The following is a 20,279-nucleotide window of genomic DNA, read 5'->3' on the forward strand; positions in this document are numbered from 1 at the left end:
ACCTCAGAAGTACTTTTTATAATAACCAAGACATAAAAAGCTAACAGTCGTAAATTCGACTTTAATGTAGGATTAGGATAATTGTAAAATCATACGTTTAAAAGATGTACTAAGTTATAAAAGATTATAAATTAAGTTAAATCTGTTATGAAAAAATAATTGTGTGTTGAGAGGCGAAACTCAACGCCGCGTTTTGTCTCGTTACCAGATGGAGAAAATAAAAATATTAAATATTTCATTCCTCAAGTGGGAATCGAACATACGACCGTTAAATACGCTTATGTCCCTGCCTCACGATGGCCTCTATGCTAATTTATTATGTTCCATATTATTCAAAGCTCTTTTAAATTTTGGAACCACTGCGAAACCCAATGCTTCCTTACCTTACTAGAACGGAAAAGTGGTTCAAGTTAATTATAGGCGGTTTCTCAAGTCGAGAACGAATCCATAAACATCGTTTTTACATTTAGACCTACCACTGCGTAATGACGGTCTTAATATATGTATGTTTATGTACATACGAGTATATAGAGACTTTCATAGTATAGATAAATCTAGTTGCAAACATATTAGAAGTGGCCAATTATAATTATTTATAAGATATATATTAGATTACTCAGCTCTACCAATAATTAAGACGTAATGTAATAACTGGAATCAGGCTATATGTATATCATGTACTATTAAAATGCCTGATAAATGTATAAAACATTAACTATTTGAAAATTCCTTATTATTCTTCACTTAGATTTAATATTATAAATGCGAAAGTAACTCTGTCTGTCAGTCTGTCTGTTAGTATTTCACGTCTAAACTGTTGAACTGAAATTTAAATGTTGTAGGAACAGCGACCCTTATTTTTAGAAATTAATTAATTGGGTACCTTTAATAATATTACGGAATATGTTTTTTCGTCTGCGTAATAAATATTGGCATTTACTACTTTTTTTTCAACTTAAATGTTAGAAAGAATTGTGAAGCAATGTACCTACATACATATATAAGTGCGAACAAGTATAATATATATGCTTGGCTTACATAATGAATCAATTTGTAACATTGTTTCTGGAAAATTATATATCTCGTACGTAATACATTTGTATGTTTTTTATGTTCATTTTTCATTTTTGAGACCGTCGTGGCGCAGGCGTGTGGCTGTAAACGCGGTTGTGGGTTCAGTTCCCATGCGGGGGAATAAATTATTATTTATTAATCATTTCATTTATTCGCTTTGGTACAAACGCAAAACGTGACGTTGAGTGCCGCCACTCAACACGCAATACGTCAAGAAATCGTCAGAAAGTGGGAAACAAAGTGTCTTAACACTAAGTTTTCTCTGCCTACTCTTCTATATGCGGGATGCAACGTGAAACTAAAATCTAATTTTGTAGGGGAGGCAGAGAAAACCTACAAACTCTCAGTCCACTTCACATAAGTGAGAGCGTAAGAAAGAGAGAAAGAAAAAACAGGCAAAATTTTAGAACTACCCTCATGCTATCTTCATATAATGCACAAAGCATACCTAGGCAGTAGTTTGCGGAATCAATACAGCAATATTACAGCGGTAGTACAAACACGGGTTATACCTGCTACCCTACTCGATTACGAAGAGAGGCTCAGTACGGCCCGCTGTAATACTTAGATGATTGCTCGCCTACATTGGCTGTTTCAGTTTTACTATTATAAATATTAAATATAGATATGTATAACTATTTATAATAAACTTATTCTCACTGCAAACGTGAAAATTAACTTGGGCAAATAAGAGGGGGAGAGGGGGTCTGGGTCGTGGACTATGCCCACTCTAGATTAGTCTTGTGTATAGGGTGGGTACCCCTGAAATTTTATAAGAAAAACATTGCCTTGAAAAATTAAATATATCTGTCCAGCAAGTCCAGCCCTAAAGAAAATATCTCTAGATGGTGACGATTGTGGGTCCTAACTTTCTTAGCCACTCGGGGCATTTAAGTACTTTCAGTTTCTTACTTGGGTGACCAGATAAATAATGTTGTTGAGTTTCGCTACTCAACACATAATGTCTAAAAAATTGGATGGAATATATGAGGGATACAGCGTGAACCTATGAATAAATAACTATCGCTTATGAAAACATAAAGTTATGCTTATTGTAGGTGTCATATAATTAAATCAAAGGTTTGTTTACTGATTTGTCATACTCAATTACGCATAGTTCTATTAATAAGATATAACTTAATTCAGTCGTAGTACATAGATTTCTCAATAACATAATTATACGTATTTGCTGCATAAAATAAGGCCGTTGTGACGTAGCGGCACAAGGGTGGTGTGGGTTCGATCCCCATTTGAGGAAGTGAAATAGTTATTTACGTTTATAGTTCAATTATTTCGCTTTTGTGCCTTGCAACACGCAATGCCTACAAAAAATGGGGAATAGAATATAATAGAACTTTAACACTAGGTTCCCTCTACCTAGCCAATCCTGCTGTGTAAGGGATACAGCGTGAAGTTGCATAAAATATTAAATTATTAATTACAAAAATGAAAAATAATACAATATTAAATAATCTTAGGATATAGAAAAATTTACTAACCATAACAGCCGTTGTGAAATTTATCTAGGGAGATGTTTAAACTTATGATATTTATAAACATTTCCTTGATATATAGAGAACTTTCGAACTTTGAATTCGGGCACTACGTATGAATTATCACTTAATCTTGGAAAAATGGAGAAAATATTAAATTTATATATTTTTTCTATTCATTTCATTATTTCTTATACACGTACATAATCTACCAAAGTGGCCTTAAGTTACGCTACTCAACACGCAATTTCCTCGAGTGAAAATCGAATCCACAACCTATCACGTTCTAAGCATATAAATAAAAAAAAATATATAAGTAAACAATTTTTAAGTTCACTCCAACCCACCAGCAGCAGGGTAGCCAGTACATTTTGTTTCCGCGCGGCTAACACCAGAAAATTGTAACCGCCGTGCTCATATTGCGATGTTTTTGTAATTATATAACTCACATTATATCCTGTCTATAATTAGCATAAAATAGCTCATTAAGGTAGATAATAGGCGAGTGACTGTGGTTTTTCCTTATTATGCTTGCTTTAATGTATGTTCGAAGAAAGGGAGTTCCAATCCGACCGCGGTACCGCCAGGACGTCTCAATGTCCGCTTGGCATCGCTTTCGCAATCACCAAAACCAAAAAAACCCAAAAACCAAAACCAATCCACGCACGCGCGCACTATCGACCTACGCCACCCTGCAACACCAAGAAGACGAAGAGGACCGATCGGCGTCGTTTGTTCGGCGAGCGGCGATCTCCGTTGTTTTGTGTAGTGCAGTGTAGTGTGTTAGTGTCCATAGGATTTCACCTGGATTCCATACCCACGTGAGTACTTTTACACAGTGTTAGCTTAAGCTAGGTACTCACCCCGGCCCCACCAGGCCGAGACATTAGGTCAAAGTAGGCACACACCCCTCGCCACGGCGGGGGGTCAATTGTCCCCAAAATGATCCGAGTAGATGCGGTTAACCTGCTAAACTACGTCGCGCAACATTTCCCCGACGCCTTAGAAGGCCTAAAAACGTACGTCGATAATGAGGCGATCGCTCAATCGCCCGAGTTAATAGAGCAGATGGAGGACGAACCTGAGGAGGCCGACGCCGGCTCGGATGAGGACGAGGCTTCCGCAAATGACGCGGAGTCCGAGTCTGAGTCTGAGGCCGCGGAGGCTTCCTCGTCGTCTTCATCATCCTCTGAGGCCTCAGCCGACGAGGAAGAAACTCCCGGTGTGGAGGATAATGACGGTTTCGAGACCGTCAAATCAAAATCGGCCAAACGGAAGGCCCGTAGATCGCTAGGTTCTCCGCCAACAACCCCAGCCAAACGCGCCGCGCGCGCAGAAAAAACCCCCTCCCCGCGGTCCTCACCCCCGCGTAGGTCCAGGGACAACGCGCAGGTAGTCAAAAAGGGTGCGCAGGTAGACTCTACCGACAAGACTGACAATACAACCAAGACAAGCAATAATAATAGTTCGATCCCCGCGTCCAACTCTGGCGACGGTTCGGTACCGCTACCGGCCGGCGTTCGTAGGGACAGGTTACCTCCCCCGATAATAGTTCAGGAAAAGAAAGCGTGGGACAATTTACAACTATGGATGTTGTCCGCTAAAGTGCAGTTCAATTCTGCCAGATCCACAGCGCAGGGAGTTAGAATTCAGGTGTTAACACCTAAAGATCACAGGGTCCTTACGACCCACCTTAGGAATTCAAAGATAGGGTTCCATTCTTACGCTCTGGAGGACGAGCGTCAATTACGTGTAGTCCTCAAGGGTATCCCATCCGAGTTAGAGACCGAATCAGTTTTCCGGGACTTAAAATCCCAAAATCTTCCAGTTAGAGCAGTCCACCGTATGTACAATCAGTACACTAAGAAAAGCTACGACATGGTCCTAGCTGTCCTAGACCGTAGCCCTGAGGGCAAACAAATTTTCAATATAAAATCCATCTGCTCACTCACGGGCATTACTATAGATAAGCCATGGTCTCGTGGCATCCCCGGGCAGTGTCACCGCTGCCAGCTCTATGGGCATTCCGCCAAAAACTGTCACGCAAAACCCAGGTGCGTGAAGTGCTTAGAAAGTCACGCTACTGCTGACTGCCCGCGCAAGGTCCCAGACCCGGCCGTACCTCCCAGCTGTGTCTTGTGTGAGACCCAAGGGCACCCCGCAAATTACCGCGGATGCCCTAGGGCCCCACGCAGGTCCGGCGGAAAGGGCGGCAGGACGCATAAGGCTTCGATGCCTTCCCGTCCAGCGCAAAACCCGTCCGGCCCTCAGCCACTACTCCAACCAGCCCCTCTTCCTTCCACCAATGCGTGGAAAAAACCTCTACCAGAGACCCAAGCCGCCAAGGCCTCCAATCCCAAACCCAAGCCCTCCAGGGCCACTTCCTCTGCCCGACAGCCCCGTGGGGAGGTAACAGAACAGGATAGGATCGAAGACGCGATCGACATTGCGACCAGCTTTCTAGATATACTAGATAAAGACGAATTATTGGCCTTCGCGAAAGGCTTAGTAGACTCAAACGGCGATCCTAAAAGTCGACTTCAAGTAATTAAGCTCAACAGAAAGCTTATAGCCAAATTATTATATGTCAATGCTCAAACTTCCAATGGCGGTCAATAATAATTTTAGAATCAACCCGCCCGATTTAAGACTCGCGCGAGTCAAGCCGCGTTCTCTCAACATAGGTTATTTTAACGCTAACGGTCTCAATACGCAAATGGGGCTAGTCCGCGATTTTGTTACAAACCGACAACTCGACTTATTTCTAGTTCAGGAAACGTTCCTTAGAAATTGCAATAGGGATCCCAAGATAGCCAATTACCGCACTATTCGTAACGACAGAGACGGCGCCAAAGGCGGCACCGTCATATTTTACAGAAAGACGCTTCACGTCATACCGCTCGATCCGCCGCCGACGCTCACTAACATCGAAGTTTCGGTCTGTAAGGTTCACATGACTGGACATCCACCCACTATTATAGCTTCCGCCTATCTCTCTCCATCAAAGAGTTTACTTAGAAGCGACCTACAGACACTACTAGACATGGGGGACTCGGTTATCATAGCCGGGGACCTTAACTGTAAAAGTACCAGGTGGAATTGCAACTCCACAAATAGAGGAGGAATCGAACTCGAAAATATCTATGACCTGACCACCTCTCGCTTTGAGATAATAGCCCCCCTCACTCCCACTAGATTTGGGCCCCGGGGCCGACCTTCAATTCTCGACATAGCCATCCTGCAGGGCGTCTCTCTCAGGCTGCGCTCTATCGAGGTAATACCAGAGTTAGACTCAGACCATAGACCTGTAATAGTTAAATTAGGACCCGATTGTCCTCCAGTTCTTCCTAAAACCACCATCACCGACTGGTCTAAGTTCGCGGAGCGCCTAGGCAATCCCGACACGGAACCGACAGACGACATACCTGACAGATTCGACTCGGTGGAAGTAGTCGAGGCGGAAATTAACCAACTTACTGACAGACTGGGTAGCACTCTCGACGAGTGTTCTAGGGAAATTCCAAGTAATCCAGAAGGACATTTTAAGATCCCGCGAGATCTCAGAAAGCTCATGAGACGTAAAAACATCGCCAATAGGGCGCACGATTCATTTCCGTCGCCAGCAAACCGCGCTAAACTCTGGAGGCTCCAAAGACAGGTTCGAGCCCGGTTCGAGGACCTCAGAGACGAATCTTGGGATCATAGGTTATCAGAGCTTACGCCATCGCACGTAGCGTTCTGGCAATTAACCAAATCATTCAAAAACGACACCGTAGTCGAATTACCGCCGTTAATCCGTCCGGACGGAACACTAGCCTCAGACGATCTCGAAAAGGCCGAATGCCTAGCGGATAACCTAGAAAGTCAATGCTCCCCCTCGGAAAAACCGTGTGATCCAATTCACGTCGCCGCGGTGGACACACAGGTCGAAACGTGGGCACCGTTGCCACCAGCGGGCGAACCTATAAGACCGACCTCTGTCGAAGAGGTACAAGACATTATAAAGCGCCTTAAGCCAAAGAAAGCCCCAGGATCCGATCGCATCTCGAATAAGATCCTTAAAATTCTTCCTATTCACATTCTAACGCTTCTCGTTGCCATTTTCAACACTCTTTTAAAAGAGTGCTCATTCCCAGACCAATGGAAAGAGGCAATAGTCATAGGTATTCACAAGCCTAAGAAACCTCGCACATCCCCGTCCAGTTATCGCCCCATAAGCCTTCTCAGTTCAATGGGCAAAATATACGAACGTATCCTCCTCACTCGTCTCCAAGCCGCAGTCGTGGCCAATGACATAATCCCCCCCGAACAATTCGGCTTCAGAGCCAAACACTCCAGCATACACCAGGTACACCGCCTCACGGAATTCCTGTTATCCCGAGCCAAACAAATGCCATCAGCGGCAATCTTCTTAGACATTGCAAAAGCGTTTGATAAAGTCTGGCACAATGGCTTGATTTACAAGTTACAAAAGACTAACGTACCTGACAGACTCGTGCACATCATTCGAGACTACTTATCAAACCGCTCATTTAGATACAGGGTAGAAGGCACCCTTTCCTCCAGTAGGCCAGTTAGAGCTGGAGTCCCCCAGGGCTCCATACTATCCCCGCTTCTGTACAATCTGTACACTCACGACATCCCCAAAACCCCAGGTACAAACCTAGCCCTTTTCGCAGACGACACCGCCGTCTATACGTCCGGCCGTGTATCAGTCTGCATAGCTAAAAGACTCCAAAAGTCCATGGACCGCATAGGTCAGTGGCTATTTCAATGGCGCATAGAGGTCAATCCCGATAAAAGTAACATCATTTACTTCCCCCTCCGTAGGACAGACTACCTGCCACATGTCCGCCTTTTAGGCAAAATAATTCCCGAGGCCAAACAGGCCAAATACTTAGGTGTCATTCTCGACAGTCAACTGTCCTTTAAAGCCCACATTACTTATGTTCGCCGCAAAGCGGCCTATGTCCTAAGTTGTTTGTATCCACTCATTTGTGCTAAAAGCAAACTCTCTCTTAGAAATAAAATCCGACTCTATAAAGCATGCGTCAGACCCATTTTCGCCTACGCCTGTGTTGTGTTCGCACAGACAGACCTTAGCCGTTTACAAGTAATTCAAAACCGTTTCTTGCGTAATACTACCGGTGCCCCGTGGTACATGCGTAATACCGATCTCCATAGAGACGTCAAATTAGATTCAGTAAAAGAGCACTGTCGCAAGCTCTCTAGTAGTTATTTCACTAAAGCCGAATCGCATCCGAATCCGCTGGTGGTAAACTCGTGTAATTACGCCAAACGTCGCCCGTGGGATCGCCGTCGACCCCGGGATATCTTAACCGATGATGCTGACCCCATCACTAAAGCGAACGACCCTAAATTTGTAGGTAGGGCTACACACAATCGCACACATACACGCTACGCACACCGTCCCCGCCGGTGGAGACGAGGTCCCAGCTTTACTGTGGCCCAATCGCGCCTCGGCGCGAGAGGAGCCCTCAATCAATAATCCAATAGGGCATCAAAAGCCCTCCCCAGTAGGCTTTGGTCGAACCGATCGAAGCAAAGCCCCCCACTACGAACGGTGTTCGCAAGTCGCGGTCCGAGTCTCAAAGGAGACGCCCTTGCGCCACTGTGTTCTCTTTTGTTGGTACCTTCCACGGTAGCCATGCCAAGGTCAGAGCTCGTCTAGCTCGGCCTCCCCAAGTCCGGTGACGCTGTAGAGGCCGATATGGCCAACAGCATACTGCTCAATCGAAAAACGAAACGAAAAAAACGTATGTTCGAATGGATTTATTTTTATAATGTTAGGTTGTGACGTTTTGACATTTACTAGGTCGTGTAGAAGGTACCGGGTTCGATTTTTGTGCTAGGTAATTGCAAAATGTAGTCCCAAATCTAATTGTCATAAATATTGCCCAAACTATAAGGAACATGTAAAGGCCTAATATAAAAGAAAGGTTGTATGTAAATGTGGAATATTTTCATATTTTTTACTATACATAATTAATTATTAAATAGGAAAAGAAAGGAACTCAATTTTAATTATTAATATGAGTAAAACAACATATCAAAAAAGGACATACAATACAATAATAATTGAATTTTATCGTTTTTTTTATTAGTGACGCAAAACGTGAACTTGGTGTAAACTGTAAATGGTCAAAATATCTCAACCTTAAAAGTCCAAAAATATTTTACATTTCCTCAGCGGTAAGTAACATTTATATGATTACCACTTTTCTTTTTTTTATCGGTATTCCGCATATAGCAGGGTAGGTAGAGACAACAGGTCAACTCTCCGTTCTACATTTTCAGCCCGAATTATAGACGAAACGTCTTGAATGGTGGAACCTAACACCGTATTTTATTTCAATAGAGAATGAAAACGATGCGTTTCCGCTATCGTGCTTACAGCCTGACGTCGTCCTACAGAGCCATAATGACCTCTATGCGCCTTTCTTACGAATTATAAAAAGATATTAGAAGCTAACCACTATATTTTTTTCTATTTTCGAGAAATTCCTATAATAATTTATTATACCCTTTGCATCATTAAGGATAATTATAGTTTATTATTCAAAAAAACATTAAATTACAATCTAATTAGACTAAGTTCTATAATGACGTGTAATAAGCAAGGGACGTTTCCCCGGCCAGATAGCATCGGTATCCATACCTTTTTATTTCAAATGAATTAAAATGCTAATACTGTCATTGCATGACATTCATTTATCATTCAAAACGAATGGAATTAAATTAAAATAATGCTAAATGTTAGTACTTTGACATGGGTTAATGTTATATCTAGATACTATTGAAAAGAGAAAATGGAGAAATCTATTTTTAGGGTGACAAAAATTTTGTTTAGGTAAATGAGGCAGTCGAGGCCCAGTGGGACAGCGTCTGTCTGTAAGCACGATGGTTATGAGTTCGATTCCCATCCGAGGCAATGAATTATTTTTGTTTCCTCGTTTTGGTAACAAGATCTAACTTGCCGTTGTTTATCGGAACTCCACATGTAATGTCTCCAAAATTAGGCGGACAGTGGGCAACGGAGTGTTTTAACACTAGGTTCCATAATATGCCTACCACACTAGATAATTGTTAGACGAACTATGTATATTTCAAATGACGTCATAAGCTTTATTTTATAACAGGTGGGATTTTTTTGAAAGGCTAAAATCGATTTGTAATATCAGACTCTAGATGAAGTAAGTACGTTAAAATAATCGATACAATATTAATCATTAAGAATATCGATTTTGTAAATTACATTTTTATATCAAGGAGAATCGGTGAAATGAAAAATATATATATATATAAAAATACTTAATATTATGAATCTGTCTATAAATTTTAATTTTTCAATTTTACAGAGGATACATAAATGCATGATTTTTGCATTCCAAGTACTTACTACGCGTAATGTAACTTAAATAGTTGAATGGCGAAATGTATCAATCAGTATCAGTGACTGCAATGGTGACAGGTTGTGGGTTCAACTCCCAGAAAATTAAATATTTTCATTTCTTTGCTCTGGTATCAAGGAAACGCGAGGCGTTAAGTTCTGCCACTCAACACGCAATGCCTCCAGAATTCGATTAAAAGTGGGGAATGGAATTGTCTTACTAGGAACAGATTTACTTAACAGTAGGTTCCCTCTCCCTAGATACATACATCGTGAAGCTAAAAAAAACATATTCTAAAAGATACCTAAAACTAGACTTAGTTATAGGGCCAACCTACAAAAAAATATCCAAAAACGCGACAATCTATTGTTCTATACAATTGTCTATACAATTCTATATAATCAGACACCATCTGGCGGCGCAAGTACATAGTTGAGCTTTCAAATTCTATCTAAGCTTTCCAACACAACCCGTTGATTAGTAACGTACACACGGGCCTAATTGCACTCATTGTCATGTAATTACTACCAACATTTGTCATCGGGCTCGCTGACTTCGGTACCGGCCTAATCCCTCAAGGGTTGCATGCCAAATAAAATATACACGCTTCTATATGATATTTGGATCAGATAAGTCATTTTCTAATGTAAAACTTTTATGGTTTTAAGGTAGTTTTTGTTAGCGAACGATTCGTCGGATCTATACTAATGTTGTGAATGATCTTGTGTAGAAGATCATATTTAAATATATACGTTTGTTTAAAATATTATTAGAAAACAGAATATTTTCTATGTTCTAATATACATTTTTAAATATGTAATTTTTTACAAAAACAAGCGGGCAATACTTTCACGCATTTCGCGTAATAATTCAGTATTACTTCACAAAGCGTGCCTACTTAATTTATTTTAATTTAACACGGCATTGTGAAGAAGACAATGTAGTACATTATTACGATCACCACTTCTCGCTTCAACGACAAGTGGCCGAATGGTGATCTTTAAAGAAACGTATTGCATAATTGCAATCGATTTCATATGCACTTAACTTTATCATGAATGATTTAAGCAATTACAAGATAATTGTGTTGTTTTTTTGGAGATTTTAAATTTTTAATTCTATATTTGGCATTATGAAAAAACTATTTTTTTCATGCAAAATTTTAAAGTTTGCGGGATTGAGTAGCGTCTTTCTTTATTTGTATGTATTTTTACATTCCCGATGTATCCAGCATAGAGCAGAGTAATTAGAGGAAACTTTGTACTAAGAAACACCGTATCCTATTTAGTATGGCACAGCTGTACAATGCTTGACGACAATTGTGACGGTGGTGGTTTCGATTCCCGCTCTAGGAATGAATTATTTCCATTTCGTCGCTCTGGTTACAAGACAAAATGCGGTAGAATTCCACCAGCCAACACACCAATCCCTAAAATTGTGCGAATTGGACAAGTAATGCCTTTAGACCTCTACCTACTATACAGCGTGTAGCTGAATAAAAGTAAAAAGAAAATAATAATTTTGACATTAACTTATATTAGTACAAGCAAAAGTATATATATTTTTTGTTACTTACAAAACTCTCTATATCGAGTGCTTAATATTATTAATATTATTGATATCTTCTTATTTTATGGTTACTATTAAAATATTTATTGTCAATTTCGTATAATTTATTCAACGAAGGGTATATTATGAGTTTTTACCATAACATCGATATAAACGGTCATTATCATAGTAATCAGGCAATTTACTGCTATTTATTGTAAGGAATTCAAAAGTTTTTGCACCTTTGAAGTATATAAATTAAAGTTAATCAATAAAAGTTGTTAAACAGTTTATGGGTATGTATTTAATTAAAATTATATTTTGTACTACCATTTCTTATCTTCTAGTGATATGTCACTCTGTTTTCTATATAACGCATATTTAGTGTAAGTCGCAAATATCTCATAAGACGAAGAATACCCCTAAATTTTAATAGTTAAAATACACCTACCTGGCATTGAACCCTGAATAACCGCTTAAAGTTATAAGTAGTACCTTGGCGATTTATGTTACTCATATAATACATTTTTTCATAGAAATTGTAATAAAACAAGACAAAAAAGAACACTAACCTGTTAATACTGTTCATAGTAGATCCGGATTCTCTGTCATTTCGTTCCCTAGAGCTACTTGCGTATCTTTCAAAGTTTTCTCTCTCCTTATAATGTCTGTCTGGTCTTGGAGAGGACGACCTTCTGCCTTGCATTTGTTGCGGCATACTATTCTGCTGTACAGTTTGAAGCAGATTATGGTTAGCCTGAGGCTGCTGCTGCTGCTGCAAGGCTTGTAACAGCTCCTGGGCATTAGCCGCCCCATTCGATAGGAAATTCGGTAATCCTGGGTTTAATAAAGCGTTGGATAATGATGGGTTCAGCATGTTTGGTCTAATGTTGGGCGTTTGAGGGTTGGAATTTAATAGCTGATGCGGTTGAGCCATGGCCTGCAAGTTGGCCAGCGACGTAGAAACTACTTGGCCGTTGTTTAACGCTAGATTCACCATTTGGTCGTTTGAGTTGACGTGGTTGACAGGAATGGTCAGGATGGTCTGCGTTGCTATACCTGTATAGAAATACAATTAACTATTCAGTTTAAAATGTAATTAACTATTAAGTTTAATATATATTTTTATATTAATATGGGCATATAAAAAATATTTTTGGATATTGTATTTTTTTTAAATATTTGTCTTGAAAAATATATATGACGACAACTTTGGACTTTTTATAAAAATTCAACCTACCTTGAGACGTCGGTATAAGTAGCTGAGCCCCTTGAATGCCTTGTACAAGCTGTCCTGAAGCTAGGATCAGTTGTGGCATCGGTGACGGCATGGCTGGCGGTAACATGTTGCTATTACCGACTGGGTTCGGGGAGCCCATACCTGGATGGAGAATTTATTGTTGAGTATCTTAAAGTATATGATTAAGATTAAAATTCTATAAAGTTTTAGGTTAAGGTCCTCTATTGTATATAATCATTATCCTGTTCCCAAATGTTTGTTATTAAAACATGAATATTTTAAATTTTATTTTAAAATGTCAGTAATCAACTAATATATTTTTCCGTTGTATTCCTAACTTTCAGTTGTATTCCTATTCTCTATGTTTTTTTATATAAAAAAATAACAATAACAATAAGTTAGAATATTTTTACTTTAGTACTGTTTTAGTGTTTTCATACTTTTTTTAAGTTTAACATCCAGAGTTGCGTCACTTAACAAACATAAAAGCATTACGTAAAAGTCTATGAACAAACTTTTATTGTGTGAAAATATAAAAATTTAGTAGTTTTTTTATACGTTCACCTTTCTAGTTAAATAAGTTGTTAATAGCTAAAAGTGGAATTACAATAATAATTAAATAACTCTATTTGCTTTGGTACATACCATCCGTCATGGTAACGCTTACGTGCCGACGCGAACGAAACAATCGTGCATCAAACCCAAGACTTTCTACTCATAATTATAAACAATAAAATAATATAGTGATATAAAATGCTCCATCCCATTCCATAGTAATAAACTATAGGAGAAAATTACACAAAAATCCATCGGCAACCGAGCAAGACTAATTTACCGCGAACAAAATGGTCTCACAAAAATCTAAAACATTATCCGCATTAACATAACGTATTCATTTAAAGCATGACATCTCACATTTTGTAACAAACGGTCTCTCCTACGGCGCATCAATTAAGAGCCGAAAAAAATGTATAATTAGATCTATTAAGACAATAAAACTGTTAATGACACCGCAACAGACGTTATGTCCGTGCGTTCGTGAAAAAATATATAATTATTCTCATTATTTAAATAGACTCTTTCGTCCATTACGGCTTGGATGATGGCGGGCCAGAGGAGCCGCTATCTTGCGTTCGTTAATCGATTGGTTTCGGTAATCACCTAATTATGCTGTGATTTTGGAGTTAAAGGTTTTTAATGCACAAACCGTGTCCCTTAGAGGAACTCATTTAGTTTCTATATTATACAGATCCTGGGCTGGTCTATTTGTATCCTGGAAAACTGGTTGACATATGGTGGGTAATGTTTAATTAAGAACGAGCGTTAATGGCACCGCAAAGTTTATCGCATCTAATTTTTCGTCGGTATTCTATTTAACTATAAACATTTATTGTTTTTTCCCGTGACAATAATTATTTACTTGTTTGGCATACAGGAATAGTATTACCTAATATGGCGTTGTATTAGTTATGGTGATGAATTTAAAGTCGTGTTTCTGGTATTATAAATAATAGGTGAAAAGTTGCAGGAACTCATTATTTGCAGCTGGACATTGCTGTTATAGAGGAAGACCTAGAATACGTATTACTAACTAATGTGACTTAATTGTTCATAGGAAATGTTTTTGTATAGGGCTACATATTCATGTCAACATTTTTAATTCTATCTTTAAAAGGTAAGCTTTTTTGATATATAAAACAACCTCGTTAAAATTACACATTTTAACATTTGTACATACATTTTTTTGTTTCCCGCATAGCAAGAATGCAGAGGAAATTAAGTGTTAAGGCACTCTGTCCACTCCACTTTCCGTCCAATTTTTGGCGCGCTCTACTAGGACGGAGGAAATTAAAATAACTTAATATAATTTCTCTCCACTGCGCTGTTTCATAATTTCTATTTTTCTCATTTTGTGAACTTATACATAAGAAGAGTATATAAATACATACGTGTATAAATATTTACCTGGGGCGCTAACACTCAAATTGAGAGGCGAGTTTATGACAGGGTTTGATGGCATGGACGTGAGACCCTGAAGATTGGCGGCCAACTGCGACATCTGCTGGGACATTTGTTGCTGCGACATTGGCATGCTCTGCTGCATGTTGGCCAAGTTTTGTAAATTTTGGAACATCGATGCCACTGTGGACAAATAGTTTGGTTAGATGTAATTAAATAGGATATTTGATTATAATTTTCTATAAAATCCCCTGTTGTTGATATTAATGTTGGTAGATTTCAAATTCCTTATTTTTATATAACAAAAAATATATATGTTTAAGCTTTTACAATAAAAGTAAGCATTTTTTGTTACTTTGTATGCCTTGTGGGGGTTATCGGAGAGGAATAAAGTAAACATAGCGGTTGTTTTTTAAATAGTTACTTTTTGTAACTTAAATACAAATGTTATTATTAATCAATTACACAAAACAATAGTCATTAATTGATACAAATATATATAAAAAAAGCAATGAATTATTACGAACTCACTGGAGCCATTCAAGTGTTGTGGTGTGCGCGCGCGCGGCGACGGGGTGCGCGGCTCGGCTAGCTGCGCGCGCGCACCGCCCTCCGGCGAGCTCGCGCCGCTTTCACGGTCCGACTCCGCCTGCTGGATAACAAATATATTTATTATTTCATTTTATTATTAATATGTGTTATTTTTATGGGAAGGTATTATTTTATTCAATTGAATTTATTATTATTAAGAGGTTTTTCAGCTTCACGCTGTATCTCGCGTAGAGCAGACGAGAAGAGAAATTACATCAAGACATTTCATTTTCCTTTCCACACGACTTAATTTGAAATCGCGGTTCCCTTTACCAGACCGAGGCTAATTGAAATATTTTTTTCCTCCCAGTGGGGATCGAACCCGTAACTAGCAGCGCTGTAAGCAAGTTATAAGAAAAATGTAACTCTTAATAGGAATTGGCAATCAAATATTACTTTAACTTGAAACTTGGCAAGCGGAAGAGCAGGGAGTGAAATTGCACGGTTATAAAAAAATATATGAAATCATACACGATATTTTATTTTTTAATATGAAGTTAAAATGGTGAAATCACCTCAAAAAAAAACCTAATGTATTTTTTTAAATAATTACAGAAAATTTTATTATTATTAGATACAATTAATTTAAATTCAAGCAGAATAGGTGTTTTCCACACTCATTTATGTATAAGTTTGCACCCACAGTTGTACCTAACCGTGCTAGAAACCGACTAAATGCGTCAAAGCGCAAAATGTTATTGAGAAAAAAACACCATTTAATTACCCAGATCAGTACATATTATATAAAAGTACCGGTAGAATTAATAAGTTGCATAATTGAATTTACAATCGTTATAAAAACTAATGACTTTCAGACTCTAATTAAAGAGACCTTGGTCTAGGCTCCGAAATATTGAGAAAGACAAGTACTTCCGTACCTACACTTGAAGTTATTTAATTAAATTACGAAATGGCTCTAACGAAATTAGCATTAACTTTTGTTTTTTTGTGGTTCATTTGAAATTTTGTTTTATTATTTACTATTATTTTAGGCAGAGAAGATAGTGATAAATTATTATTTTTTTCGATCATATAATTTTTTTTTCCCGTAATATTCATAAAAACTTTGAGTTAAACAACTCCACTGCGTTACTACTGTTTTAACTAAGAGATTATTGAATTTGATAGAAATAAGCTGTATTAGATAAGATTATGCATATCACCTTTAATATAAGTAACATTTTATAAATAAATCTAAAATATCTAAATGTGATGAAAAATACTTAAACAAAAACACGATTATTTTCTTCACATATAAATCAATATTCACATGATTGGCTCAATTTTAAGTTCCTTAGAAGAATTCGGAAAGAAAATGATTTCGAGTTTAAATAAAATGATTTTATTGTTCTTCTGTGTAATATTTTTGATTCTAAATCATGTTCCGTGGGGAACGGAGTGTCTTAACACTAGTTTCTCTGCCTACCCTGCTATTTAATTTAATTTATTATTTTAATCACTTTGTATAAATCAAATATTAGCTATTTAGTTTGATATTACCTACTCCGTTATCTCTCGAAAGGCCAGTCCGGTGTATGTAATTATTATAGTCATTAAATACAGTTTATCGAATTACCTCAAGGAAATAAACGCAATATAAAAACATTATACCTAGTGTGTACGCTTGGAAAATATTTGTTAGTTGATTAGTTTGTTTTTTAAATAATCGTTTTTTTTTTCTAAATTCAAGGGGATAGTAAATTAAGTTAAATATGACATTATACATATGAAAATGTGGTTATTTAAAATTATTAATAATCAATTGTAAAATAAAGTATAATAAATTAAAAAGTATATAAAAAAATCTTTTAATATATTTCATTACAATTTAATTGTAAAGAAAAAAGAATTTTTTAAAATTTAAAATTAAAATAAGTAATTTCATAAGCGCACTCCTATAGAGCTGACATACAGACAACCGACCGATACTAGTCAAACAGTAATTATATAATTATTGTTTATAAAATTACAAATATCTATAAACGATATGAATTATTGAAAGGTAATTTAATATCGACCTTGATAAATTAAATAAGGATATAGTTGATTACATTTAATATGCACAATTATTTATAGTACTAAGAACGTGTAATGGAAGTTAAGGTTAAACATTGCGTCTGAACATTAATATTATATTTTCAAGCAATTTTGTAATTATACACTTTGTTTTCTTGTATAATTATGCATATGTCTAAGTTAATTGTAATATATTGTAGCGAGATCCGTCTAAATTATACGATTATTATACTTTTTTTTTATTATTAAAATATAGTAGTTATTATAATAAATCATTATTAATAATACTTACAAAAGACAATGTCATTCTCCCAAACACTTGGTCAATTTTCACTTTAGTTTTAATTTTGTTTTAATTTACACAATAGTTTCTTTTATCATCCTTTGGTTAATTATTCGAACGTCCCGTTCAAAGGTCCCGACGCGTAAGCTCGTACCAACTTTTTTTCAAACTTCGCAAAAATCTCACTCCGGTAAATACGTCCGTAATTTTATCATGACAATTCCCGACTTAGGTAAATTAACTAACTGTATTTCCAAATTAATTATTAAAAATGCAATTAATTTGATTATAATATAATATTTAAAAACGTATTAATAAATCATTAATCGGTCGGCGATATTCCGTCACTTTGTTTAGTAGTTGCACTAGAAATATCTATTTTTTTATTAAAACCGTTTGTCGCGCGTCAAAAGTTATATTGTTCAAAAGTTCTTCCGAGGCCTAACGGAACCTGGAGATATCGCGGTGAAAAAGGAACACGGACACTATCGACAAAGCGTTCACATATATTTTTTATTTTATTTTTTTTTATTTATTTATCAGCGACCGTCACACATACAGCCGCGCGCCAAGTTGCACAGCGCAGAATGAAAGCGCGTCATCAGTTTAAAAAATCAACCCCTTCAGTGGTGGCTGGAAAAAATGCGGCCCCCGAGGGCGGGGGGTGGTCCCACCGAAATCCTTGCCAAAGCGATCGCCATCGGCCTGACTTGTCACTTGTCGAATAAGCATAATAATTAGAGTTTTCGATTAGCGTTTTAATTGCGTTCAGTTATATTACTGGCCATCACTCGGACGCGTTGGAAATTTAATTAAAAAAAACATCTCGATCTCGAGAAAAGTTTGTCATTTTTTTAAAAACAAGTTTTTATTTAAGTTTTGTACTCGTTTTGTTTAGATGCTGTATCTTAAATGATTTTAGGCGGCGTTTCTAGATTCTCACGTATGTTAACGTTGTTCTATCGTATAGAGATATTACGAGGCAATAAAACGTGAACAATTAAAAATTGAATTCTTGTAAATTGTGTGATAAAAAGCAAAACTAATTTTCGATTACACTATCGATCGGTTTTGGCGTTTTAATTAATTACTCTAATTTAATTAGCCATAATAGTGTTTTATAAAACCGGTGCCATTTGTAGTGGGTAACTTTTTTATTAGATATTTTATATTTTCAAATTTCAAGGATTATATAGCTTAGGTCGTATGTTTATTACTATTGATTACGTTTTGACTATTTCAGTCACTATGGAACATTTTTTTATCTTAACAGTAAATAGAATAAATTTAAAAAGGAAACCCGTCAAAGCCATTGTTAAAAAAATTGCTTTGACCTGTTCGGATTTCAAAGGGTTTGAAATACTTTAGCTGGTTCGCAACAGTTGTCGGTCGAAATAACATGTATGAATGTAATTTTGTAATGTGGTGTAATATATTTACTTGCATGTGGCTTGTACGTGTAATACAAAGCGAAACCCTACGAGCCAACCCAAGCGGACAAACTGCGCGCCCGAAAAATTATCACCAGCAAATAACATTCGAAATAATCAGCGGTACACGAAAAAATCAGTAATTATTCAGATGAAGTTGGACGAACGAAGGGGGTGTGGGGGCAAAGGCCGGCCAAAATAAAAACGGCGTTGCGTAGGGGTGACACCCCGCTCTCCCCTCGCCTCTACAAACGTTATCTAACTGCGTTCGCTTCGCGCCGCGCTCCGGTATTAGCGCGCGCCGACGAATTTTCAATTTGTGCTTGATTTTTTTCTTGGATAGTTGTGCCTAATGGAAAAGGCGATCGCGGCCGCGGCGCTGGCGCTAGATGCTATCAGCACCACCACCACCACCACGTGTCGCTGGTGGTGGTGTCCGCAAGTGGGCATTATCGGCGGCACACACGCGCCGCGCGGCTGTGTGTGTACATTTTTACTCATTAATTTTAAAACGCTCCGGATTTTTTTCAGGGCGGGTGCTAGGGAGTACGTGGGGGGTTAAAATTGGCGATGGCCGCCGGGCGGGGTGTCACCGGCGGGGGTTATTAAATAGATTGGTCCGCGGCCGAACGGAGCCGCCGATCTGCACTTGTACTCGCGTCATTAACGGGTTGAGAACCGATTTTAAATCGTGAAATAACAGCCTGTTACAGGAAAAGTTGAGCGGGGCTTATCGGACTCTCGCAGTCGTATTCTACAAGCTTAATTGCATTAAAATGTCTAAGTGTATTTTTGTACGACGACTCCGGCGTTCGTTATCAGCGTTAATTGTTTCGTCGCAAGATAGGTCTCAAGACAGGCGGCTCGCGCGAGTCGCTCGGGTCGCGCGTCGCTCGCGCGCTGTCGCCGGTCGCTCCGGAGCCATCGGTTACACACACGCACGAGGCTATTTTTTTCTGCGGCCGCTCGGGCGAGTGGGGTGGGTTCGGGGGGAGGAATTGTGAAAAATACTCGAAAAAAGGCAAAATTGTAGCAGATATATAATTAAAGTCCGACGTACAGTAACAGCGTATGGCGATGTATTATGCAGACGCGCGCGCGGGTGTCGCGGCGACTCGCACGTACGTGTACGGGCCCGCAACCCGCACGGCGTACGGCGGGTGAGAAAAATTAATTGAACATATATTGGTACGGAGCAGTCATTATTGCTACGTAGGTAGGTAGCTGGCGGAA

General features: G+C 38.3%; 1 protein-coding gene across 8 annotated transcripts in view; it reads right to left on the reverse strand.

The window, feature by feature from the left end:
• Positions 1 to 20,279, reverse strand: part of pdm3 (POU-domain protein pdm3) — a 145,616-nt gene that overhangs the window by 30,748 nt on the left and 94,589 nt on the right. For 5 of the 8 annotated variants that reach the window (XM_085194997.1, XM_085195003.1, XM_085195000.1 and 2 more), the window contains 4 exons: positions 15,258 to 15,378; positions 14,733 to 14,909; positions 12,768 to 12,908; positions 12,100 to 12,586 (listed from right to left, as the gene is read on the reverse strand). In XM_085194997.1, coding sequence (XP_085051123.1) covers positions 12,100 to 12,586; positions 12,768 to 12,908; positions 14,733 to 14,909; positions 15,258 to 15,378 — 926 coding nt within the window. Of the gene's footprint in view, positions 1 to 12,099; positions 12,587 to 12,767; positions 12,909 to 14,732; positions 14,910 to 15,257; positions 15,379 to 17,625; positions 18,213 to 20,279 lie in introns of those variants that run through there. The other 3 variants (XM_085194999.1, XM_085194998.1, XM_085195001.1) reach the window with 2 other exon arrangements.

The sequence above is a fragment of the Heliconius melpomene genome, chromosome 12 (genome assembly GCF_056956725.1).
Source record: "Heliconius melpomene rosina isolate 202511_hmr_F chromosome 12, ASM5695672v1, whole genome shotgun sequence".
NCBI lineage: Eukaryota > Metazoa > Arthropoda > Insecta > Lepidoptera > Nymphalidae > Heliconius > Heliconius melpomene.